We start from the raw sequence: 25,341 nt of genomic DNA on the forward strand, positions 1-25,341 counted from the left end.
TTTTTACAGCACTGATCTAGTAAGGTTTTTTGGCAGGTTTTAGACATGTAATTGCTTTATTATGTATGCCCAGCATTTGTTAACTAACAGGGAAAAAGTTATTTCTCACAAACACAAAATTGCATAATGGTTGTTGATGACCTTGCCTAAAACTTTAATAGGTCCATGAAAATAATGCGAGACTTCCGTGGAACGGGTTAAGGACGCCATTGATTACGTCATACCAGCTTACGCTTCGTTTGGCGCCAAAGGGTCGCTGACGATATTAGCAAAGTAACAGCTTTTAAATATTGACTCAGTCTAATGTGAAATAATATTGAAGCAGCCGTCCCATATATCGATTTGCATAATTATCTAAGGACATATGTTGGTTATCGTTTTGCCGATATTATAACATTTATACTTGTACTATTTTAGGGTAAAATAACATTATCGTAGGTCGACGATAGAAGGTGCGGCAAGTTATCTTCCAGGTTAGACTAGCACTTTATGAGGAAAGGAGAATGGCAGCTGGTCCAATGTGTATGAGGAAGAAGAAAGGGGAAACAATGGAGGTATGAATGTAGTTTAATATTACAGTTTTGTATACGTCAATTCATCTTTCTTAACGTTTGTGGCCAGCCCAGATGTTTCAAGCTAAATCGCGCCACCGTGTGGTTTTCGTGCGTCATGGCTAACTTATTAGCAACAAACACGGTTTCTGTTATATATGATTTCTGAAATAGTTTATCTGTCTATTAAAACACAATTTTCAGTGGACTGGCTTATTCGACAACGAGCTGAGAACAGAGCAGCAGTCTCTGGTGTACGTCAAGAGGATGATGGCCGTGGCCGTCTCGTCCATCACCTATCTGAGAGGCATCTTCCCCGAGGATGCGTACCGGTCCCGGTACCTGGAAGGTGAGCTGGGCTGGACTCAGCGGGGCTTTGACTGGCTGGTCAAATAAAAGAGCCCATAGAAACATTGTCTTTTCTTTTACGCAGATTTATGCATCAAAGTATTACGGCAGGACTGCAGAACTCCAGGCGCCTCCAAAGTGGTCAAATGGTAAATGCTATTTCGATTTTATCCAGTCATGCTCTTAAAAAAAAGGCAGTAATAAACAAAGTACTGGAATTATTATAAACTATGTAATTGCTAAGTGTTAAAAAATTTGTCGTTCGTTTTTGTAGGATGATGGGCTGTTTTGATGCACTAGAGAAGCGATATGTAAGTCAAAGAAGCATATTATATGGGATGACAATTTTCTTTATTCATGGACCTCTTGATAATTTGTTATATCTATTTTTCTTTAACACAGCTTCAAATGGTTTTCATTGGGGTGAGTATCAACTTCAATGATAAAAAAAAAGATATTAACCGCATTTTGACCTACATTTGCAGATTTAGCTTGTGGATACTTTCAATGTCTTCATTGGATTCAATCCGTTTTTTACACAAATGTTTGTGTCCTTGCATTAAAGGTGCACACCAACCCAGATAAACGTAATGTAAGCAGAACACGTACTAATTGACATACAAAATGACTAAAATCTTTTATTGTGATTATAAATGAATGAGTTTCCCATCAGATCACATTGATATCCCTCTTCTCTCCTGGCAGTGCATCATCGAGTCCTACCAATTCAAGTTCAAGTACACGGATAAAGGACCGCAGATGGACGTGCTCCGGTAATGCCTCACACAGCCGATAATCTCTCAGTAGAAGGTTAAGGTTGAGTTGTACTCGGCCCACTACAAAGTTTATGTTTGAATAAGCCAATGGTTGACAAATAAAATATAGACTATATTTTACCTTGTTTCCAAACATGAGGGTGGCGACCTCATAAAGACTTGGTGTATTTATGTACTGGAAATCTGATATTAATATCTGTTTATGGTCTACCATGGCATATGCTAGCGTCTAAGATGAGGTTTGGACCCCATTCCCCCCACTCCCAACAGGAACCAGAATGTAGAGATGCAGATGACCCTGAACGACACCAAGAACGCCTCGGTGCTGCTCGTCAGAAAGCTCTTCCTGCTCATGCAGAACCTGGAAGCTCTGCCCAGCGACATCAACCTCAGCATGAAGCTCTACTACTACGATGACCGTAAGACGTTCCCTCTGGGATAAGGGTCGGGCAGGACTCACACATAAGCTCCACCACTACGATGACAGTAAGAGACATACACGTTACAATGATGGTAAGAAGACACACAAACTATACCACTACGATGACAGTAAGAGACATACACGTTACAATGATGGTAAGACACACAAACTATACCACTACGATGACAGTAAGAGACATACACGTTACAATGATGGTAAGACACACAAACCATACCACTACGATGACAGTAAGAGACATACACGTTACAATGATGGTTAGACACACAAACTATACCACTACGATGACAGTAAGAGACATACACGTTACAATGATGGTAAGACACACAAACTATACCACTACGATGACAGTAAGAGACATACACGTTACAATGATGGTTAGACACACAAACTATACCACTACGATGAGAGTAAGAGACATACACGTTACAATGATGGTAAGACACACAAACTATACCACTACGATGACAGTAAGAGACATACACGTTACAATGATGGTTAGACACACAAACTATACCACTACGATGAGAGTAAGATGTACACTCTGGGATAAGTGTTAGAAAGGACTTGCATCCAATGACAATTATATAGGACACAAACTCTTTTACTACGATGATGTACACACTGTGATAGGTGTTGGACAGGACTTACACACAAACTCCACCACTACGATGATAGTAAGATGTACACACACTTTGATATATGTAAAGCAGGACTTGCCTACGATGACAATTATGTAGGACACAAACTCTACCACTACAGAACATTATGATGGGAGTCAAACAAGGCTTACACACTAACTCTGCCGCTGAGATGCCAGTAAGAGTACATACACATTACGATGAAGGCAAGACACACAAACTCTACTACTGTGATGAGTTAAACAGAACTTGCACACTAGCTAATTTCTTATTGACACAAGGCGACCGCATCAGAACCAGGGAAAGCCATCGCAGTAAACAGCATGTTGTTGCAGTCCTTCCATTCGATGACCTTGACACAGGTTGTTGATGTTTAAACCAGTTGGTAGAACTATAAGAGTCAGAGCAGGCGTTCAGTACTGGCGTGTCAGAGCTCCGCTCTCTCTATGGATCATCTATCCTGTGTGCATGTAGTGCTCAGTACTCAACAGGCGCTCAGCCTCATCCAGCCCTCGAGGCTATCAGTGAGAGGCTGCTTCAACCAGCCGTACACACTCCACAGGTCTGAGGACAGTCGAAGCATCCTCAAGGCCCATTCTGTGTAGGATGAGCTAATGTACCTGGACCACGCTGGGAGCTTGGGGATCACCGGAGCCCCTCTCCTCCTCTCCTCCAGTCACCCCGGCCGACTACCAGCCCCCAGGCTTCCAGGAGGGAGTGTGTGACAACCTGTGGTTCGAGGGCTCGGCGGTGCACTTCCGGGTGGGCGGGGTGCAGACGGCCCACCACGCCCTGAGCCTGCGCGTGGCCGCCGAGCAGAGCCGCGTGGAGAAGCTCCAGGAGGGGAACCACATCAGGGACAGCCGGCCCTCCACCGGGGAGCCCCCCCGCCCCCTGCTGCCACGGCTGGGCGGGAGCCAGGTGACCCCCGTACGCACCACCACCTAGAGACAGGGACACCCTGAGCACTGAGCTGGTCCCCGAGGACGAGCTGACCCCGATCCTTCAGTCTAGATCATACGTCTTAGAAGAGTCGTAGACAGATAGGTACACACCTGTTGTAGGATGTTATCTTACTGATAATGTTTTATAAATCACCATGGATCAGCATTGTCTAGATATGTCCATGGTATTCTAAGTTAAGAGCTAGTTGAATTATTACTCCCTCAGACTTTCCATAGTGACGTAGACAACATCGGAGACACTATCCAAATATCCTCGTGAATATCAATATCCAATCTGATCCTTCCTATCTGATCGCGCCTCACGTCCGGGTTACCTTGGTAATGACGTGGGCACCACCCATCACAGAAACACAGGGCCTTACAATCTGATGTAGACAGCAGCAGGATGTAGACTGGTTGTATTGGTCGTACTAATGTTGTGGACCTTTAGGATCTGGACGGAGGCCAGGACTTCCCCTCTGAGGACGGTAGGTCCCACCAGGAGAGGGAAGCATCGTATGGAAACTGCTCCAAACTGAGGCAATGACATTCACCCCTGACTCAACTTCCCTCTTCACAGAATCGGCGCAGTTCAAGAAGCCGCAGCGGCCTCTGTCAAAGGTAAGGTCCTCCTGGCCACGATGGGGGGGGGCTGTGACCCAGCTCCTCCTGGCCACGATGGGGGGGGCTGAGTCCCAGCTCCTCCGGGCCACGCTGGGGGGGGGCTGTGACCCAGCTCCTCCGGGCCACGCTGGGGGGAGCTGAGTCCCAGCTCCTCCTGGCCACGCTGGGGGGGGCTGAGTCCCAGCTCCTCCGGGCCACGCTGGGGGGAGCTGAGTCCCAGCTCCTCCTGGCCACGCTGGGGGGGGCTGAGTCCCAGCTCCTCCTGGCCACGCTGGGGGGGGCTGAGTCCCAGCTCCTCCGGGCCACGCTGGGGGGAGCTGAGTCCCAGCTCCTCCCGGCCACGCTGGGGGGGGGGGGCTGAGTCCCAGCTCCTCCCGGCCACGCTGGGGGGGGCTGAGTTGGGGGAGCTGAGTCCCAGCTCCTCCGGGCCACGCTGGGGGGGGCTGAGTTGGGGGAGCTGAGTCCCAGCTCCTCCGGGCCACGCTGGGGGGGGGCTGAGTCCCAGCTCCTCCCGGCCACGCTGGGGGGGGGGGCTGAGTCCCAGCTCCTCCCGGCCACGCTGGGGGGGGGGGCTGAGTCCCAGCTCCTCCGGGCCACGCTGGGGGGGGGCTGGGACCCAGCTCCTCCCGGCCACGCTGGGGGGGGGGGCTGAGTCCCAGCTCCTCCCGGCCACACCGGGGGGGCTGAGTCCCAGCTCCTCCGGGCCACGCTGGGGGGGGGCTGGGACCCAGCTCCTCCTGGCCACGCTGGGGGGGGGGGCTGAGTCCCAGCTCCTCCGGGCCACGCTGGGGGGGGGGGCTGAGTCCCAGCTCCTCCCGGCCACGCTGGGGGGGGCTGAGTCCCAGCTCCTCCGGGCCACGCTGGGGGGGGGCTGTGACCCAGCTCCTCCGGGCCACGCTGGGGGGGCTGAGTCCCAGCTCCTCCTGGCCACGCTGGGGGGGGCTGAGTCCCAGCTCCTCCGGGCCACGCTGGGGGGGGCTGAGTTGGGGGAGCTGAGTCCCAGCTCCTCCTGGCCACGCTGGGGGGGGGGGGGCTGAGTCCCAGCTCCTCCCGGCCACGCTGGGGGGGGCTGAGTTGGGGGAGCTGAGTCCCAGCTCCTCCGGGCCACGCTGGGGGGGGCTGAGTTGGGGGAGCTGAGTCCCAGCTCCTCCGGGCCACTCTGGGGGGGGGCTGAGTCCCAGCTCCTCCCGGCCACGCTGGGGGGGGGGGCTGAGTCCCAGCTCCTCCGGGCCACGCTGGGGGGGGGCTGGGACCCAGCTCCTCCCGGCCACGCTGGGGGGGGCTGAGTCCCAGCTCCTCCGGGCCACGCTGGGGGGGGGCTGGGACCCAGCTCCTCCCGGCCACGCTGGGGGGGGGGGCTGAGTCCCAGCTCCTCCCGGCCACACCGGGGGGGCTGAGTCCCAGCTCCTCCGGGCCACGCTGGGGGGGGGCTGGGACCCAGCTCCTCCTGGCCACGCTGGGGGGGGGGGCTGAGTCCCAGCTCCTCCGGGCCACGCTGGGGGGGGGGGCTGAGTCCCAGCTCCTCCCGGCCACGCTGGGGGGGGCTGAGTTGGGGGAGCTGAGTCCCAGCTCCTCCCGGCCACGCTGGGGGGGGCTGAGTTGGGGGAGCTGAGTCCCAGCTCCTCCGGGCCACGCTGGGGGGGGCTGAGTTGGGGGAGCTGAGTCCCAGCTCCTCCGGGCCACTCTGGGGGGGGGCTGAGTCCCAGCTCCTCCCGGCCACGCTGGGGGGGGGGGGCTGAGTCCCAGCTCCTCCCGGCCACGCTGGGGGGGGGGGCTGAGTCCCAGCTCCTCCGGGCCACGCTGGGGGGGGGCTGGGACCCAGCTCCTCCCGGCCACGCTGGGGGGGGCTGAGTCCCAGCTCCTCCGGGCCACGCTGGGGGGGGGCTGGGACCCAGCTCCTCCCGGCCACGCTGGGGGGGGGGGCTGAGTCCCAGCTCCTCCCGGCCACACAGGGGGGGCTGAGTCCCAGCTCCTCCGGGCCACGCTGGGGGGGGGCTGGGACCCAGCTCCTCCTGGCCACGCTGGGGGGGGGGGCTGAGTCCCAGCTCCTCCGGGCCACGCTGGGGGGGGGGGCTGAGTCCCAGCTCCTCCCGGCCACGCTGGGGGGGGCTGAGTTGGGGGAGCTGAGTCCCAGCTCCTCCGGGCCACGCTGGGGGGGGGGGCTGAGTCCCAGCTCCTCCCGGCCACGCTGGGGGGGGCTGAGTTGGGGGAGCTGAGTCCCAGCTCCTCCGGGCCACACCGGGGGGGCTGAGTCACAGAGACACCCATTGTCCTCGCTGTGTGTTGAGCTCTGTGTTTACAAGCCGGGCTGCAGATTGGATTTCTGTCACATTGGATTTCCATTTCTCTGCCATCAGGGGAAGGGTTCAGTCCGGAGCTTGGCCAAGAAGAGGAGAATGTAGTTTGAAGGTCGGTCGATGAAAGGGAAGAGGAAATAAGGAATTGATTGCAATTCTATGTTTTATTTGCATCATTTATTTTACATTTAAAAAGTGCTATGAGATTAAGATGTAAACTAATGGTTGTATGAATTAAGAATTCATTGGCTCACAAGCTGGTATTAAAGGATTGTTTCAAACTTCACATTTATATTTAATACAATGAAAATATAACCTGACAAATCTGTAATTGTAACATTCTTTGTTGTAAACATTAAAACAATCTGATATGTGCATGACTACAATCATTTCATAACGCAGAACCATCGTTCATCTTTAGTACCAGAAGACAGAGGTGGACAGATACAAGTCATTCAAATCAGACTTGTAAACACTCAATCTTAACAATCATTCCTAGATTGGGGACCGTCCACACATTAAATATTGCTTCATGTGGTGTAAGAAAAGCCCTGCAGGGATGACGGACTCCATTGGGTCGTCCTTCTAATACTCTTGGGCGACTTCACACAATTATTAACAGTCGTTCACATCATTCAATAAATCACTACTAGATTCAGTCAAAAGCAGAGCGTTTGTGTCCGGTCTCTGGCCAAATGTCTCCGTCGTTCTCTTGAGTTGTTCACTCAACCCTGTCTTAAAAAAGACTGTCCACATCCCCCATCTCCACGTACACGGTCTTCAGCTGGCTGTAGTACTCCGCAGTCACCTGGCCGTTCTCCCGCCCAACGCCTGACGGAGAACACAGCGGGGTGTAGACCACAGCAGAATCCACACCGTCAATAAAGACACAACCACACAGCACTGTACAACAAGGTCCTCCTGCACAGCCAAGGGCCGGTGTAAAGGGTGGGCTTTAGATAGATGAATAGGATCGTGAGACGGGGCTTTGTAAGGTAAAGGACACGGTGTGGACGTTGGGATCAGAACGGGATCTGTTGGAACCCTAACCACTACATGAACCTGCCCCATTTGGATGTAAGACTACCAATATATCACAACGTCGAAATTGGACATTATACTTATTCTGATAAGTGAATAGTATGACATAGTAAGTATGAAGTTCCCTCAACAGATGAACACACGCTTCATTATATTGAAGGGCGTCCGGACTCCTACCTGACATCTTGTAGCCGCCAAAGGGCAGCTCCACGGGCGTGACGTTGTAGTTGTTGATGAAGCAGCTCCCGGCCTGCAGCCGCTCCACCACTCGATGGGCCCTCTGCACGTCCCTGGATCAACACACGCAAGGGGTCAGCGCACCCGGCCCTCGCCCTCCCCAATGTGCTACCGTTATATCCAGAATCCGGTGGTGGAAGGGTGACGGATGAATGGAACTGATAATGTCAATGTCTTCTATGTGTTTACGTATCTGAGTAAAGTAGTTAGTAGTAAGTACCTTCGTAACATAAGAATGTGCTTCCTTCCCTGCCTCAGGAAACACTACAGTCTCTGAACTTAAATGCAAAAATAACGATACTACGATAATACGTCTTGTTTTTGAAGATTGATTCTAGCCTCAATAGGGTCGCTACCAGTTTCAGTTCTCTCTTCTACGTTGCGCCCATTTAATGAAGAGAACTGTCTGTGGAAACAACCTTTCATTGTCGTGGACACCGCATCGCAAGGTGTAGGAGAATGCTGCACAAGGGACCACCTCTGCACCCCCGCTACAAGAGCCCCTTCAGGTGTCGAGTTCAGGGGAAAACATGTCTCTAACTCCCTCCTTCCGTCCTACCTACCTACCTACTACCTCTTTCCTCGTACTCACAGAAAAAATACTCCAAGGTTGTGCGCGACAGAGGAGAAGAGGAAGAAGTTGATCGTTTTTATGTTAAGTGTCAAATTCAGGAAGCTGTTGCATTTAAGCATAGAAGATTGAGTGTTCCCTTTCTGTGGTCCAATGTTGATGTGCCGGACCTATATCAGGTGATACCAGATTTTTGGTTATGCTTCCATTTCAGGTAAATGAGTGCAAAAAATATTTTTAAAAACAAAAATAATATCTCAATATCTTGCGAGATCGTGGTCTCATTCTAAGATTCTCTAAGATTCTTCTTCGGTCAAGAATAAAGCAGCCCCACAGTGACTCCATTCTAAGACGTATTCTCAATCATTTGCCCCCATGTAGTAGTTTGGTGGAAGTTGTAGTAATGTGTAGAGATGCAGGTAAAAATAGATACGTAATAGTGCTATTATTTTTGGTTAATTCTCCAAAAGTAATTGTGTGCACACTGTTTATTTAAAGCACTTTTGTTCATGTTGGCACATTCAATTTAACGTAATCACTAATAATCAACTCTATCTTTGTTATTCGCCTTTGACATAATATTCTGAATAATCAAAAATGTATGCTGTGCCGAATACTTCATACGTATTCGTCTCCAGCCCTAGTGTGTACAGGTGTGTACAGGTGTGTGAAGGTGTGTGTGTGTGTGTGTAGGTGTGTAGGTGTGTGTGTCTGTGTGTGTGTGTGTGTGTGTGTGTGTACCTGGTGAAGACGCCAGCGGCCAGTCCCAGGACGCTGTCGTTGGCCCTCCTCAGCACCTCCTCCTCCGTGTCGAAGGAGAGCACGGACATGACGGGGCCGAAGATCTCCTCCCTCACGCAGGCCATGTCGTCAGTGCAGGCCCCTGTGGGGACGCAAAGGGCCGTCAGAGCAGGCTCCCCCGGACGGGCGGCTTCAGAGAGTTGTTTTTTGCATTTATGTTCACATTGCTACTACACAAATTTTGATATATGTATATTTTCGTATATATACATCTCATTTTTTTATTTCTCTTTTTTGTATTGCTTTTAACATTTCTATTAAAGTTCGATTTTCCCATTTGGGGAAACCATCTGACTTTATCTTAAGATCTTACTGTAGAGTTTTTGGTATTTATTTTTTCAGAAACGTGGTGAATAATGCAACGATGTTCGTTATGGACCATCTGGTTCCCCCTGAGCAGCCGGCTGCGGGTCTCACCGAGAACACACGGCGTCATGTAGTACCCGCCTTGGAGCCGCGGGTCGGACGGCCGGTACCGCTGGCCCCCCGTCAGCACGGCAGCTCCCTGTGGCCGGGGGAGGCGTCAGAGGGTCACAGAGGGGTCACTACCAAGGCTGGACCATTGAGTATAGACGGTAGCCTCATGCCTATCACTATGTAGCTGGTGTTCATCCAATGAGTCGTTAAGCAGCAGCTAGAGGTTATCCTTCTCATCGATCTCCACAGGTATTTTGTGGACATTTGGGATCGAACCTGGTACCTCTGTGGGAAGTCGAACCCCCGTCCCTATCCACTACACTACCCTGTAGCCATGCAGTTCAATACAATATTTATCAATAAACAGCGCGACAAACCGTCGCAGAACGATGGTAACATAATGAATACCTCCTTCTTGGCCTGCTCCACGAAGCCTAGGACTCTGTTGAGGTGCGGCAGGCTGACCAGCGCTCCCATCCGGGTGCTGTCGTGGAGCGGGTCCCCGATCGGGATGGCCCGGGTCCTCCGGACCACCTCCTCCAGGAACTCAGAGAGGATCTGCTTCTGGACGAACACCCTGGTGCCGTTGCTGCACACCTGGCCCACACGTTGAGGCGGTTTAGAGACGAGCACTGACATAAATGTAAATGTAAATGGACTGCATTTATATAGCGCTTTTCTAACCATTGGCCACTCAAAGCGCTTTACAATATTGCCTCACATTCACCATTCACGCACACATTCACGCACCGACGGCGGAGTCAACCATGCAAGGCGACAGCCAGCTCGTCGGGAGCAGTTAGGTTAGGTGCCTTGCTCAAGGACACCTCGACACTCAGCTAGGAGGAGCCGGGGATCGAACCAACAACCTTCAGGTTACCAGCCAGCCCGCTCTACCTCCTGAGCTACTGCCAACAACCTTCAGGTTACCAGCCAGCCCGCTCTACCTCCTGAGCTACTGCCGCCCTTCGACATGCATTGGTCCTGTTAAAGGATTCAGTCAATATAGTCTACTTGGTCATTTAGTTGATTTGATCAAAGCAATGATGGTTTCTAGATACATGCCATGAAGGAGCAGGTTGGGGACTCTTCCAGTCAATCTATAGGGGTTCAGTCAACAGAGCCCACCCAATAAGTCACTCATACAAGCTTATAACTTGCCTACATCTTATCCCAACATGATTCTAGTTCCAAGAGTCCAATGGAAACGTGTTGGCATTTGTTAGGTTGAAAGTAAGCCATCCATGTGGACAAACTTGGCTCTAGCTCAACTTTCAACAGTTTGACTTTCGCATATTCGCCCTGTCATTAGACACAATCTTATGAAATTATTATCCCCCCTAATAACTGTTTAGTTATTTTGTAAGAAAATAGTTTCCCATTTCCTGTTGCCTCTTGAGATTTTAGTCCCCAGTCCCAGTCACGCCTCATAACCCCTGGACCTCATAACCCCTGGACCTCATAACCCCTGGACCTCATAACCCCTGGACCCAAGCAGGCGCCTCATAACCCCTGGACCTCATAACCCCTGGACCTCATAACCCCTGGACCTCATAACCCCTGGACCCAAGCAGTCGCCTCATAACCCCTGGACCCAAGCAGTCGCCTCATAACCCCTGGACCCAAGCGGTCGCCTCATAACCCCTGGACCCAAGCGGTCGCCTCATAACCCCTGGACCCAAGCAGTCGCCTCATAACCCCTGGACCCAAGCAGTCGCCTCATAACCCCTGAACCCAAGCGGTCGCCTCATAACCCCTGGACCCAAGCAGTCGCCTCATAACCCCTGGACCCAACCGGTCACCTCATAACCCCTGGACCTCATAACCCCTGGACCCAAGCAGTCGCCTCATAACCCCTGGACCTCATAACCCCTGGACCTCATAACCCCTGGACCCAAGCAGTCGCCTCATAAGCCCTGGACCCAAGCAGTCGCCTCATAACCCCTGGACCCAAGCAGTCGCCTCATAACCCCTGGACCCAAGCGGTCGCCTCATAACCCCTGGACCTCATAACCCCTGGACCCAAGCGGTCACCTCATAACCCCTGGACCCAAGCAGTCGCCTCTGACCCCTGGACCCAAGCAGTCGCCTCATAACCCCTGGACCTCATAACCCCTGGACCTCATAACCCCTGGACCCAAGCGGTCGCCTCATAACCCCTGGACCCAAGCGGTCGCCTCATAACCCCTGGACCCAAGCGGTCTCCTCATAACCCCTGGACCCAAGCGGTCGCCTCATAACCCCCATGGTGGCAGAATGGAACGCCACGGTGGCTCCAACAACAGGAGACGACTCGCCAGGTAAGCCCACACTCACCTGGCCCTGGGAGAGGAAGTTGGCCATGAGTGCCCCCTTCACTGCGTTCTCCAGATCACTGTCCTCAAAGACCAGCAGGGGCGACTTCCCCCCCAGCTCCAGGGTCACTGGCTTCACCCCCTTGGACGCCATCTCCATTATCTGTCGCCGAGGACAACGGGATAAGATGAAGATTATTACGATTAGTACTATTATAAACAAACAGTGTAACGGTGTAAACCAAGATCAACATGCTGTGTAGTACACAGTAACTGGGTAATGTCTCCCCAACCCTAACCTTCTCTACCCCCCTCTCCGACCCCCCCTGTATGGGGGGGTCCCTCCCCTATATGGGGGGGTCCCTCCCCTAGGCTCCTTCTCAAGGTTCCTTCCCTCGGGTTGGGGGGGTACTTTTCCCTTGGCCTTCAGAGGGCTTAGGGTCAGGGGGGGGTCATATAATCTGGGCCTGTGAAGCCCTTTGAGACTTTAACTCTGACTAAGAGCTATACTATATACTATACTATATACTATACCAGGGGTTCTCAAACTATATGGGGCCGGGGACCCCCCCATGGGGCAGAAATTATTTCAAGGACCCCCTCATAACCGCAACACAAATGTAATCATATAGGCTCATGTCAATTTTTTCTGTTAGATGCTTTTGAACTCTTTTATGCTTCAATCATTCAGTGCTAATACCACAATAGTGTTAAATAAGTATTTTATTGTATTTTGGCATAACTTTACAATATGTAAATAGATTTTACTTGTTTATAAATGTGTGTATAAAAATGTCACACCCACACCCACACCCCCACCCACACACCCCCACCCCAAACAAAACCAGCAAAAACATGACACGGAAACATTGCCCCATGTCCTCTGCCCCGGCAGAGGACATGTTTATTTCCAAATGTCTGCAAGGATTGGTTTACAAGAGAGATAGTAAAGTGGTGCAAAACAGTTAAATTATTCACCCACGTAAAGACGTTACCTACTGTTACCAATGGGCCATTCTAACAAATCGCCTGCTCGTTGCCATGCATATGGATACAGCTTTGAAGGGGACGCAAAACACAGCTTTGGCAACGCTGTTGAACGCTGATTGGCTGTCATCACGCGTTTGCTGTCGAAAAGTTTTAATATTTCAACTCAAGCAGCATTTGACGCGCAGCAAAAAACGTGAATGCGCCTGCAGCGCGGGCACGGGCGTGCTGCGCCGTAAATCAAATTTTGCTGCCGGTTTTCTCGGCAGCAAGTGGTCCGGCAGCAAACCCGCAACGCGTCTCTACATTCACTGAATGGGATCGTGCTGTGCGGCAACTTTTTGCATCTTTTGTTGTGAACGCAGGGCAGACTCGAGCATGCAGGTTGACGCAATGTTAACAGAGTTACTATTGGCCGAAAATTAAAGCAGGGGGAGGGCTTAACACAATACGCCTGTTTAATTGGCTTTTATTTAGTTATTTAGGTGCGAGATGTGAAGGTAAAGCCTGAGGGAGTTTGACGTAATGTAAAAGCCGAGTGTTCATTGGTTTAACGTAACGCCAACGGGAGTAATGACGACAGGCCCATAAACATACCGGTATGTTTATGTTAACAACAAGCTCTTCACGGACCCCCTGGCAACACGCCGCGGACCCCCGGGGGTCCGGGGACCCCACTTTGAGAACCGAGGTACTATACTATTCTATATACTATGGCCCTAAATGGAAATGTATACTCACAATGACTTACTTACAATTCTTGACTTCACACGTCATTGTGGTGACGTTTCGGTCTGTACTGGGTACCTTTTGGTTGCTACTGGGTACCTTTAATGGGTACCTTGATGCCACGTTTCCACTGCAGGGTGCGGTACGGTTCGCCTCAGTCCGGTAGGGAGGGGGCAGTATAGCCCAGCTCAGTTCCGAGGTCGTGTTTCCACCGCCGACAGTACCCTTTATGGTAGGCCGGATGTCGATCGCCGCGGCAGCTACGTAAACATCGTAAACAACGTCTTCCTCCCCAAGAATGCAGAGGAACGTCTCCACCTCCTTGTTCGCCCAAGCAAGCAATTTACGCAACATGTTCATTGTAAAGAATAATACCTCGAGGCTACTGTTTGTTTGTTTTTATCCCCGTCGCCCGGAAGTGACGATTCTGTCGACCAATCAACGGAGGGGGTGTGTAGCTCGAATTTTCCGGTACCCTTTCAGGCGTCTCAGTACCCCAACGGAGGAGTACTGAAGACGAGGGCAAAACTGGGTACCTTTAATTGGTACCTTTAATGGGTACCTTTTGGTTGGTACTGGGTACCTTTAATGGGTACCTTTTAGTCGGTACTGAGTACCTTTAATGCGTACCTTTTGGTCGGTACTGGGTACCTTTTGGTCGGTACTGGGTACCTTTTGGTCGGTACTGGGTACCTTTAATGGGTACCTTTTGGTCGGTACTGAGTACCTTTAATGCGTACCTTTTGGTCGGTACTGGGTACCTTTTGGTCGGTACTGGGTACCTTTTGGTCGGTACTGGGTACCTTTAATGGGTACCTTTTGGTCGGTACTGGGTACCTTGAATGGGTACCTTTTGGTCGGTACTGGGTACCTTTTGGTCGGTACTGGGTACCTTTAATGGGTACCTTTTGGTCGGAACCGTCCAATCCCCGCCCAGTCCCAGGACAACCCCCCCCAGAGCTCACCTTCTTCCCCGTGGGCACGCTCCCGGTGAAGGACACCTTGGCCACCAGGGGGTGGTGTACCAGCAGGCCCCCCGTCTCCTGGCCCCCCTGCACCACGTTGAACAGCCCCGGGGGGGCCCCGGCCTGGGCGTAGATCTCCGCCAGCAGCACCGCCGTCACGGGGGTCAGCGGAGACGGCTTGAACACCATGGAGTTCCCTGGGGAGACCCGAGCGCCGGGGGGAGCAGACGGAACGTCAGATGGGATAGAACTCTTTGTTGTCCGTCCAACGGAGTGTGTTTGACAGGGGGCTCACATCAGAGACATAGCAGACAAAGACACAGCACAGCTCTTATAGCTTTGGCGTTTCGGGCTCAATCGGACTTCGTGGTACTTTGGATAGAAGTGACTCCTTAACGACGTCTGGCACGGACAGAGGAGGCAGCAGGAGGGGACGCCGTACCGCAGGCCAGGGCCGGAGCAGACTTCCAGGCTGCTATCTGGAAGGGGTAGTTCCAGGCCCCAATGCCCACACAGACCCCCAGTGGTTCCCGCCGCGTGTAGGCGAAGGACCCCCCCCCCAGCTGGACGTGCTGACCTAGGAAAAGGTCAGTGGGAAATTATAAAGAAAAAACAAAAGTCACAAACTTTTTTTTTCATTCCATCAGCTGTCCTTCCACTAAGTTATGCTGACCTTGAAGAATGACCAGAAAAGGGAAAACGTCATTCAACTTTGTCCACTAGGAACTTTCTGTTTCCCAAGAGGATCCGAAATGTTGTTCCAATGAATATCTTCAGCTCACTTCTGTATCGTGCATCTTGAACCGTGTTATGAAACTACAGAAGTATTCTCTGTGCTGTCCTCACCACCACACCATGGTTACATTCATGACCTCAGATTCACATTCAGCGTTTCTCGTAGTCGCATGAAAACATGACCACAAAATTAATCTGTACATCAGGAGATAAAAAATGGTTTGATTGCATAACACCAACAAGGCCCACTCTCCCTCCTCCCACACAAAGTATGTCCCTCCTCTCATTTGCATATGCATCAGCCGTTGCCAAATATGAATGTGACTCAGCAACGAAAATATACCGAACCTCATGATTGGGGAGGACCAGGGAACTTTTCCCAATCAGACACTGTATGAACCATCAATCAGACACTGTATGAACCATCAATCAGACACTGTATGAACCATCAATCAGACACTCAGACTTTTCTGTGTAATCCCAGCCCTAGCGCACGCAACAAAAGTTTGTAAAAATACATGTTTGAAATGAACCACACGTAGGAGGCAGTAGTGTATTGAAATATCTCAGTCTTTAGAAAACCACTTAGCAATGCCTCCTGTTGTTTCTTCGTCCTTCTATTGTTTTCCTCAATTACCAATGACGATCCAACCTGCCTCAACCCCAAGTCCTATTCTTCTCCCTTTTGATAATTAAGAACACAGACCGTAGATAAGACGGCAGAAAGAGGAGGCCCTTTTGACTCCTGCCCTGAGGTTAGAGGAGTGTTCAGACTCAAAGGCCCGAGCGGGAGGCTCTCCGTACCCACCTGCCAGCGTGCACGCCAGCCCCGCGTAGTACTCTATACACTGCCGGGCCGAGTCCACGTCCCAGCGGGCTTCAGTGATGGACTTCCCGTTGTTGACCACCTCCATCTCTGCTATCTCCTCCCGCCGGCGCTGCACAGGGACCAGGGGTACCGTCAGAACCACAGGGAGAACGTCAGAACCACAGGGAGAACGTCAGAACCACAGGGGTACCGTCAGAACCACAGGGAGAACGTCAGAACCACAGGGGTACCGTCAGAACCACAGGGGTACCGTCAGAACCACAGGGAGAACGTCAGAACCACAGGGGTACCGTCAGAAGCACAGGGAGAACGTCAGAACCACAGGGGTACCGTCAGAACCACAGGGAGAACGTCAGAACCACAGGGGTACCGTCAGAAGCACAGGGAGAACGTCAGAACCACAGGGGTACCATCAGAACCACAGGGAGAACGTCAGAACCACAGGGGTACCGTCAGAACCACAGGGAGAACGTCAGAACCACAGGGAGAACGTCAGAACCACAGGGGTACCGTCAGAACCACAGGGAGAATGTCAGAACCACAGGGAGAACGTCAGAACCACAGGGGTACCGTCAGAACCACAGGTAGAACGTCGGGCGCTTACATACCTGGGTTACCTTCTCCCTGTGGTTACCTGGGTTACCTTCTCCCTGTGGTTGCCTGGGTTACCTTCTCCCTGTGGTTACCTGGGTTACCTTCTCCCTGTGGTTGCCTGGGTTACCTTCTCCCTGTGGTTACCTGGGTTACCTTCTCCCTGTGGTTGCCTGGGTTACCTTCTCCCTGTGGTTACCTGGGTTACCTTCTCCCTGTGGTTGCCTGGGTTACCTTCTCCCTGTGGTTACCTGGGTTACCTTCTCCCTGTGGTTGCCTGGGTTACCTTCTCCCTGTGGTTACCTGGGTTACCTTCTCCCTGTGGTTGCCTGGGTTACCTTCTCCCTGTGGTTACCTGGGTTACCTTCTCCCTGTGGTTACCTGGGTTACCTTCTCCCTGTGGTTACCTGGGTTACCTTCTCCCTGTGGTTACCTGGGTTACCTTCTCCCTGTGGTTGCCTGGGTTACCTTCTCCCTGTGGTTACCTGGGTTACCTTCTCCCTGTGGTTGCCTGGGTTACCTTCTCCCTGTGGTTACCTGGGTTACCTTCTCCCTGTGGTTGCCTGGTCTCCTCTTTCACATCACTTTCTCTTCACGGACCGAACCGATTTGGGGAGTGAAAGGATCCATGTGTTTATTGAGCCATGGGTAGATCTAATAACCTGATGGTCTAGAGGTGGGGTGTGGGGACAGAGAATCCTGGGTTTGAGCTGACCATAGCAGGAGCTCCACGATGGAGAGGTAGGATGGTCAGGGCAGAACCCTATGACACACACACACACACACACACACACACACACACACACACACACACACACACACACACACACACACACACACACACACACACACACACACACACACACACACACACCTCAATGATGAGCGCCGCGGCCCTCATGAGCCGCGACCGCTCCATCCCGGTCATGCGGCTCCAGAGGGTGAAGGCCGACTGGGCGTCCTGCACCGCCTGCTCCACCTCCGCAGCACCAGCTGCTTCCAGCTGACACAAAACACGACCTGAGCCGACATGGGAAACATGCATACCGGTACATTCAGTTTCAATGGCAGTAGTTTCGGTACTGATCAGACATTGGATGGCAGCTGTCTTTCTTATCTCTGTATCACTAGGCGTCAGTATCGGGGCCGACCGTCACTACACTTGTACCATTCTTAGGCTTTATATAGAAAAGGTCAAAGTCCAACTTTTGAACGGCCAGCCTCACATATGATAGAAGCTGGACGACCAAAACAGTCAAACCCAGCAACTATGAATGAACTGTACCTGTTGAAGGCTCGTAAACGGGCTCATTGTCGAGCTGCGGTTGTATTTTCCTTCTTACGCCACCCCAGAAGTTTAGCGGTGCCTGGACGTCGATAGACCCCGAAGAGGCGTAGCGTAGAACCCCATATAGTCCAGTACTAGGCCGCAATCGGAGGGCGAAGGCAAGCATTTCGAGAATACTTCAGGGTCTGTAACACAGTTTGGATCATAATTCGAAATGTTGGCCAAGGTGGTTCTGATGATCAAAGCCCCTTTAAGTAGATCAATAAGCTGTGGTGGTGACCAACTCGACAACAATATTTGCCATCTACGAAGCAATAGACATCGCACGCATTCATATCACTTTGCAGTTTGCATCTATTTCAATACTCACTTTTGTCTGTACTTTAAACCAAAGTTGTCATGAAATACTTTTTTAACCCTGAGGTTTAGGGCTATTGTTTAAGATGTTAATGCAACTGTTCAGAACTGTTACGTTGTGGTAGTGAGTGACATGACTGAACTGTGGCGAGCAGGGGGGCGGAACACGGCACTGATTGGTCGCTTCATCGTTGAGGTAAAAATAGTAAATACACAAAACGTTCATTCGATGAACCGTCAATGCGGGTGGGATTTATGTATCTACATAAAACAAAAATGATAGCAAAAAAAATTACACGAATTAAAAAACATGCACGTTAAACATGAATGTAGGTGGAATGGGAGGAGCCTAGGAATAGTGATTCCCGACCCCACGCGACAGCGAGCGCATTGCAAGAATGGCCGGGGACAGTGAAACACAGCTGAGGGACCGAGGCGAGAACAATAATGTCGCTCGCCAACCGTTCCTCATCGGTGTGTCTGGAGGCACTGCCAGCGGCAAGGTTGGGACCATCTCCCTCTCTTTTGTTAATGATTACCAACTGTCATTGTGTGTGTGGAGTTTGAAGGGGTTCGGAGACGGGCGACTAGTGGTGAGCTCATGGACCGCGTGGCTCCAACCCTCCACGTTAACGCAGTGAGGAGGTCTGCTCAACAGCGCGACCCACCGACCAGCCCGCACAACTACCCTACTACTCATCTTTGGTCAAATCCTTTTAAACATTTCGCAAATATTGATATACTCGTTTTGTTTTGGCTTCCTGTGATCATTTGGTAAGGGGTTACTTTATTTTCGGACCGTCCCACTCGGATCTTTTTATTTTTTTTTAATCACTACTGAGATTCCATCACACCGATCATCCGTGGTGCTGGTATGCCGAGACAAAGAAGTCCGTCCGCCGCTGCCGTTAGCCGGTTAGCTCGCTGTGCTGCACTGCACTTTGTTTGTAAGCAACCCCTTTGTCCATGGCGACCCTGAAGAATAGCTGATATTAAAAAATTAAATAATTTGAAAATGTACATTGGGGTTCTTGCCCTCTGAAAACGTGCGGTCCACGAGGTCATCCGAGGTGACCGGCCGGACCGGGAACCCGGTGGCTGTCGAGTTGTGATGAATCTCAGCGGGGCTTTTGTTAACACCGCGCACCTGGCCGAACGACACGTTTCAATTCTGTAATTAGGACATCTATTTAAGCAACACGTCGGTTATTGTCTCACAATCCATTTCCATTTTCTTTATGAAAATACAAAGATAAAATTCATATTCACAAGTAGGAATCGAGCCCCCCCGCACTTAGCCACTTCCTACCGCTCGCCTCCATCCCATGACGTACACAAACAAAGGCGTCGATAGGTCGGGCGGAGATCTTTTCCAAAAAAGATACGTGCGTGTATTGTGGGTTTATGACTCACGCGTTTGCCTAACACTTTACCGAAAGGCGCGTTATTGCTTAAACTTGACCGGCCACCTAACACGTCTGGTTCGAAAGATTCATCGCCCTTGTTTCCCGTCTGTGTTATTATTCTCGTCCCGGAACTTTGACCCAGATTTCCCCCTAGCCCTTGGCGCACGGCCAATGTTGTCAATGAAAGACCCATCCAAGGGCCCCCCACGGTCCCACCCGTTATGAAACGACCGGCAGTAGCCGGGGGCGGTGTGTTGGTCAGCGGTTCGTTTAACCCAGGCCTCCGATGTAACGGTGTAGTTAGTATGAAGAGGCATCGTTTAACATCTAGCTCGGAGTAAATAAAGGTCAGCAGGAAGGGGGTAGTGAACAGGACGTGGTGATAACATCAGCGTGTCAAGTAGGATGGCCACGCGGCGACATTTGACAAAGAAAACGCTGTTGACTTAAATCCATTGTGAATTGATTGTGGGGCAGTCTCGCTTTAGTATCGGTGTTAACCATCTGTTTGATAAGCTTTTATAAGACCAAATGATGGTTGAGTACTATTGATCCCAGGGCCTTGGCTCACCTTATGTGCAACATCTAGTTTAAGACACGGTAGTCTGACTGCCTTCAGCCTGGCGAGAGCCACATGCTGACAGCACCCCTCCACCGGGCCCCAGTCAGGCTGTCCAGGTCCAATGAGGCTCCGTTCATCAACACAAAAGCTCCATAGAGGCTCTACTGCAGAGTGTGCTGTCAGCACGGGCTGGGCTGTGGGAGGGAGAGGTCACTGAGGACACATTCTGATCACCCCACCGGGCCAACCACGCGGTCCGGCCACACACCTTTACCTATGGGCTTCAGGTCCTCCTTTATTTAGACATTTTAAATCAAATGTGCATTTATAGAGGGTTGGAGAAGAGGAGGAATGACACGTTGCGCATAGCTTGAACGTCGGCCAAAATAAATATCACTGATTTGTCTTGTGCCAGATCTCTAGTGCATCATGCAATCTCTCCATCTCTGGTAAATGTACATTTAGTTTAAACACGTCCTTCTGAATGCTTCTATTTAAACCCAGGGGCCTTCTCTAACGTCTGTTTCTGCCGTGTGGCTCTGCAGTCGTCGGTGTGTGAGAAGATCATGGAGCTTCTGGGCCAGGACAAGATCGACCATCACCAGCGGCAGGTGGCCATTCTCAGCCAGGACAGCTTCTACCGCGTCCTCACCCCCGAGCAGAAGGTCAAGGCCCTGAAGGGGCAGTTCAACTTCGATCACCCAGGTAGCCCACCTCCAGCCACTCCTGAGGCCTCTGACTCGCCCCCCCCCCCAAAGGTTTGGGTTGGGGCGGCTTCTCTCTCTCTCTGTGCACCACCGCCTTGTTTGTGATAAGGTGAGCCGAGCCCGTCTGGGGTTCAACAGTCCAGGTCTGCAGCAGTAGATGCTCACTGGTCCTATCGCTCCTATCTCAACATCACAGCTTGACCTCATTTAGTGTTTTGAACCTCTCAAAGGTTGCAGCTGTGTGGAAGGAAGGGACGCTACCTAGTGGTACAGGCAGGGCATCTTACCCAGCCAACACGGGCGTAACCCTTACCAGAACTCCAGGAACGGGTTACCTGATGAAATCCATCCCATTCGGAGGGACACCACGGGACACAATGGGACGGGCTTCCCAATAGTCCTACTTTAGAGAGGCCTCATGAGGCGAATGTGTCTGCTAGAGCCGGGCGGTATTAACACTAAGGGGGATGGCGGGGAGCAGATCAACTGTTTAAATAAGTGAATCTTAAAGGCTGTCTATTGAGCTAGGCCATGCCTTATTTGGAAGTGGTATTGAATGCCCCTCCTGAATAGTCCTGGACTGCCCACCACGCTGTCATACACCCCCCTCACCACCCCCCTCACCACCCCCCTCACCCTGCACGTTCTGGCCTGAGGCCACCCGCTCCATGTTTGGTGTGGTTCTTTGCCCCGCCCCGTCTCCCCCCGTTCCCGTTCCCAGCCGCTCTGAGTCAGCAGGCCTTTCGCAGTGGCAGCTACTCTCTTCAGGTCGGGAAACCAAACCCAGCAGCTGTCACTTGCGCCAGGGATTCCTCAATGACCCCCATGTGGGCTTGTGGGGCGGCTGGCGTGCGTGTGAACCTGCTGCGTGGGTCAGGCCGTGGAGCCGGCCCACGCGGCCCCCGCAGTCATACGGGGGACAGGGTTAGGGTCATACGTCCTTCTGAATGCCTGGTCACGGTCACCACAGGTGTCCCCCTAACCGCAGGAGTCCCACTAACCACCGGTCTGTTTCCCGGTCCCCAGACGCCTTTGACAACGAGCTGGTGTTGACCACGCTGAAGCAGATCCTGCAGGGGAAGACGGTCCAGATCCCCGTCTACGACTTCGTCCAACATTCCAGGTGGGCACCTAGCGCGGCAGCTCTAGGTCTGAGCGCCGGCGCCTTCACCACAGCTGGTTTAGTTATGGCTGCCGACGCCCTGTCTGTCTGGTTCCTGTTCCCAGAACCAGGGTTGAGCTCAAGATTAATTTAACCTTATGTAATGTGGGAGAGTGCTTAAAGCCTTAAAGTGCTTAAAGCCATAAACCCAACTCAAGGTTGGTTTTCCCTCTGGGCGTTTTGCAGGAAGGACGAGTTCATCACGGTGTACCCAGCAGACGTGGTTCTGTTTGAGGGCATTCTGATGTTCTACTCCCAGGAGATCCGCGACCTGTTCCAGATGAAGCTGTTCGTCGACACGGACGCCGACACCAGGCTGTCCCGGAGAGGTGGGCCTTGTATTATGATGCGTTTGTTATTTGGGCTGGGTGGGAAGTCCAAGACGGTCTGAAACAGAGGAAATCTAACGTTGGCGTGGTAGTCTTGGTATTCTGCTAACCTCTGTCCTGTACCATGGCCGTGTCCTGTATTCTGCTAACCTGTACCATGGCCGTGTCCTGTATTCTGCTAACCTCTGTCCTGTACCATGGCCGTGTCCTGTATTCTGCTAACCTCTGTCCTGTACCATGGCCGGGTCCTGTATTCTGCTAACCTCTGTCCTGTACCATGGCCGGGTCCTGTATTCTGCTAACCTGTCCTGTACCATGTCCCTGTCCTGTAGTGTTGAGGGACATCTCTGAACGGGGTCGGGACCTGGAGCAGGTGCTGTCTCAGTACATAACCTTCGTAAAACCGGCCTTCGAAGAATTCTGCTTGCCAGTGAGTTGTGTTGATTTAGTTCTCTTTTAGTCATGCTTCCCGTTCCTCATACCGTGGTAGGGAACAGCTTTTACTGGAGAATTCAATGCTTGTTTTTTTTTGTTTTTTTTCTTTCTTAAGACCAAGAAGTATGCAGATGTGATAATCCCACGAGGAGCGGACAACCTTGGTAAGGCCACAGTTGAATTCACATTATAAAAAAAGCATTGTACTTATTATTATATACATTATAATACCATAATATACACATTATGATGTAGGGGAACGTTTTAATTGTTCCCATTGATTCCCACCTGTCCCTTCCGGCCACAGCCTCAGTTGAACTTAAGGACGCAGCCCCTGTTCTTCGGCCGTGTTCGGGTGGCTTTACTCGTGCGGTCAGCAACGCCTGAATCAGATTAGACATGGCGGGCCTTCTGCAACGGATAGCGTTATCTCTAGTAAAATATTGTGATAATGATGACCAATGCTGAACAACCACCCGACAGTATTGTTTTCAACCTTTTTATTTTTATTTGGGATGTCAACAACAAGATGATCAGAATCAAACGGGTGCGGTCCTTTTCACCGACATCGTTAACCGCGTAGCCGGCCTAACGACGAATCGTTTCTGCTTGTATCAAACGTGGGTAACAGTTGGTAAACGCTTCTTCATCGCTCTCGCTCTCTCTCCCTCTCGCTCTCGCTCTCTCTCTCTCACTCCCTCTCGCTCTCGCTCTCTCTCTCTCACTCCCTCTCGCTCTCTCTCCCCCCCTCAGTGGCCATCAACCTGATCGTCCAGCACATCCAAGACATTCTGAACGGCGGTCTGACCAAACGCCACAACGGCTGCTCCAACGGCCACGCGCCGCCGCGGCAACGACGGACCTCGGAGTCGAGCAGCCGGCCACATTGACGAGCCACGCCTCTCTCCGGGGAGAGGGGTGTGCGTGTGTGTGTGCCCGTGAGAGTTTTTGTGTGGGTAGGGGCCACTTCTGTAAATAATACTTATCCACATCAATGTATTTAAGAAGGAGCGAGAGAGAGGAAGACGGAACGAAAGCAATGCAAACATAATTGCAAGAATTGCCTTTATTATAATGAGGACGACAATGATGACTACTCATTGGTGTTATTGAATGGTTTGATTCAATTCAGAATATCGGGATCGATGTTTTGTCTCTTTGCCATCTTTTGTTTCTGTTTTGCGAAGAGACCATTTGTTTATAAGTAGGGTCCGCCCTACCGTCCTGCCTTTGGTTTTCAGTGTACCCTGCTGCTCTATGGAATTATTATTCAGATGACAAATAAAACCAGGGTAACACTTTCCTCCCATTATGTCTGTTGAAACTTGAAGCTCCTCCTGGTGGAGGAGAGACGCTATTGCATTTAAACGGTCTCTGGGAGATAGTTCTTGGCCGATGAATTTCACTGCGTTTAAATTATTTCATGTTTATTTTTTTTTATTGGACAATCTCCGTTTTTGGTGTATTCCTGTCTAGTGTTTTTTGACTTCACGGTCTGTTGTTTTTGATGTAATCTGACGCCAAGTCTTTGCCACAAGGGTGTGATCTTTCTAAAGTGCATAAAAGAGCCAGCATACGCGCACACACACTGCATGGTAATTAAAAGCTTTCCACATGGAAAATGATCATACCTTTCCGGCTTAAACCGCCGCTATCAGACAATTCCAACATGAGTATTATAAATTGCAGTGGAGTGTGTTTCGTTCTGTAGTTGAATGACATGTGTGGGGTGTGTTCTCTCCATACCGGTATTCCTATATATGAGTGTGTGTGTGTGTGTGTGTGTGTCGTGCGTGTCTGGTATCCGCACATCCCGCCCAACGTCGACAGGTTCATTGAGAGTAAAAGGGTTACAATTATGTATACATAGGTGCTTTGTAATATTCCCAACATTGTTTTGTTTTTTTACTGTGATTAAACTCTTAGCTCTGATACAGCTGACACCACGCTCAGGATCACACTGCCAGTCTAAATGCAGACAAGGTTGCACTGGCCAGGTGAGGACACTGTTGAAGCAATACCAATTACACAAAACTTTGGGCCATTGCCCATAAAATACTATAACGGAGCATAGCTGCTTCATTTGCCTCAGGTTTGCATGTACGTGTCCACAACAGATATACTTCTGTTTTTGTTTTATATGCCGTGTACTGTATTTCTTTATAATACAATTGCGGAGTGAATGAGTATTTATACTTCAAGGATTTGTAGAGAATGACTTTAAAGATGATATGGACGAGCCTTGATTTACAACAAAGGATGCTCTTGTGTATTGCTT

General features: G+C 51.2%; 3 protein-coding genes across 4 annotated transcripts; 2 read left to right on the plus strand and 1 right to left on the minus strand.

Moving 5' to 3' along the window:
• Window positions 1-110: 110 nt before the first annotated feature.
• Window positions 111-7,187, plus strand: zte38 (zebrafish testis-expressed 38). Of its 2 annotated transcripts, none has more exons than XM_056596478.1 (12): window positions 111-554; window positions 756-900; window positions 985-1,048; window positions 1,174-1,210; window positions 1,302-1,322; window positions 1,465-1,491; window positions 1,605-1,672; window positions 1,946-2,094; window positions 3,432-3,685; window positions 4,151-4,187; window positions 4,280-4,320; window positions 6,681-7,187. In XM_056596478.1, exons 1-12 carry the CDS (start codon window positions 504-506, stop codon window positions 6,723-6,725), a joined length of 939 nt encoding a protein of 312 aa, XP_056452453.1. In that variant the 5' UTR covers window positions 111-503; the 3' UTR covers window positions 6,726-7,187. The 2 variants fall into 2 exon arrangements, with proteins under 2 accessions (XP_056452453.1, XP_056452454.1); XM_056596479.1 differs by having other exon boundaries at window positions 3,432-3,676.
• Window positions 6,752-18,606, minus strand: aldh9a1b (aldehyde dehydrogenase 9 family, member A1b). The gene is made up of 12 exons (XM_056596467.1): window positions 18,476-18,606; window positions 18,103-18,290; window positions 17,692-17,837; window positions 16,206-16,335; window positions 15,105-15,239; window positions 14,663-14,859; window positions 12,004-12,144; window positions 10,096-10,284; window positions 9,688-9,775; window positions 9,211-9,352; window positions 7,839-7,951; window positions 6,752-7,451 (listed from the first exon to the last, which is right to left on the minus strand). The coding sequence occupies exons 2-12, from the start codon at window positions 18,269-18,271 to the stop codon at window positions 7,357-7,359; spliced, it is 1,545 nt and encodes a 514-aa protein (XP_056452442.1). The 5' UTR covers window positions 18,272-18,290; window positions 18,476-18,606; the 3' UTR covers window positions 6,752-7,356.
• Window positions 18,607-18,816: 210 nt separating this feature from the next.
• On the plus strand, window positions 18,817-24,761 carry uck2b (uridine-cytidine kinase 2b). The gene is made up of 7 exons (XM_056596480.1): window positions 18,817-18,965; window positions 20,976-21,135; window positions 22,164-22,260; window positions 22,486-22,628; window positions 22,961-23,058; window positions 23,179-23,227; window positions 23,817-24,761. The coding sequence occupies exons 1-7, from the start codon at window positions 18,861-18,863 to the stop codon at window positions 23,951-23,953; spliced, it is 789 nt and encodes a 262-aa protein (XP_056452455.1). The 5' UTR covers window positions 18,817-18,860; the 3' UTR covers window positions 23,954-24,761.
• The last annotated feature ends 580 nt before the right edge of the window (window positions 24,762-25,341 follow it).

Source organism: Gadus chalcogrammus, chromosome 8 (genome assembly GCF_026213295.1).
Source record: "Gadus chalcogrammus isolate NIFS_2021 chromosome 8, NIFS_Gcha_1.0, whole genome shotgun sequence".
Classification (NCBI taxonomy): Eukaryota; Metazoa; Chordata; class Actinopteri; order Gadiformes; family Gadidae; genus Gadus; species Gadus chalcogrammus.

Excerpts from the sequence above, each read along its gene's own strand:
- zte38 (XM_056596478.1), top strand. The coding sequence starts at position 504 with ATGGCAGCTGGTCCAATGTGTATGAGGAAGAAGAAAGGGGAAACAATG. Across the intron at positions 555-755 it reads AGAAAGGGGAAACAATGGAG|TGGACTGGCTTATTCGACAA; the intron begins GTATGAATGTAG and ends CACAATTTTCAG. Across the intron at positions 1,049-1,173 it reads GCCTCCAAAGTGGTCAAATG|GATGATGGGCTGTTTTGATG; the intron begins GTAAATGCTATT and ends TCGTTTTTGTAG.
- aldh9a1b (XM_056596467.1), bottom strand. The coding sequence starts at position 18,271 with ATGCTTGCCTTCGCCCTCCGATTGCGGCCTAGTACTGGACTATATGGG. Across the intron at positions 17,838-18,102 it reads CGTTTACGAGCCTTCAACAG|GTCGTGTTTTGTGTCAGCTG; the intron begins GTACAGTTCATT and ends ATGTCGGCTCAG. Across the intron at positions 14,860-15,104 it reads TGCTCCGGCCCTGGCCTGCG|GGAACTCCATGGTGTTCAAG; the intron begins GTACGGCGTCCC and ends GGGTCTCCCCAG.
- uck2b (XM_056596480.1), top strand. The coding sequence starts at position 18,861 with ATGGCCGGGGACAGTGAAACACAGCTGAGGGACCGAGGCGAGAACAAT. Across the intron at positions 18,966-20,975 it reads GAGGCACTGCCAGCGGCAAG|TCGTCGGTGTGTGAGAAGAT; the intron begins GTTGGGACCATC and ends GTGGCTCTGCAG. Across the intron at positions 23,059-23,178 it reads TCGAAGAATTCTGCTTGCCA|ACCAAGAAGTATGCAGATGT; the intron begins GTGAGTTGTGTT and ends TTCTTTCTTAAG.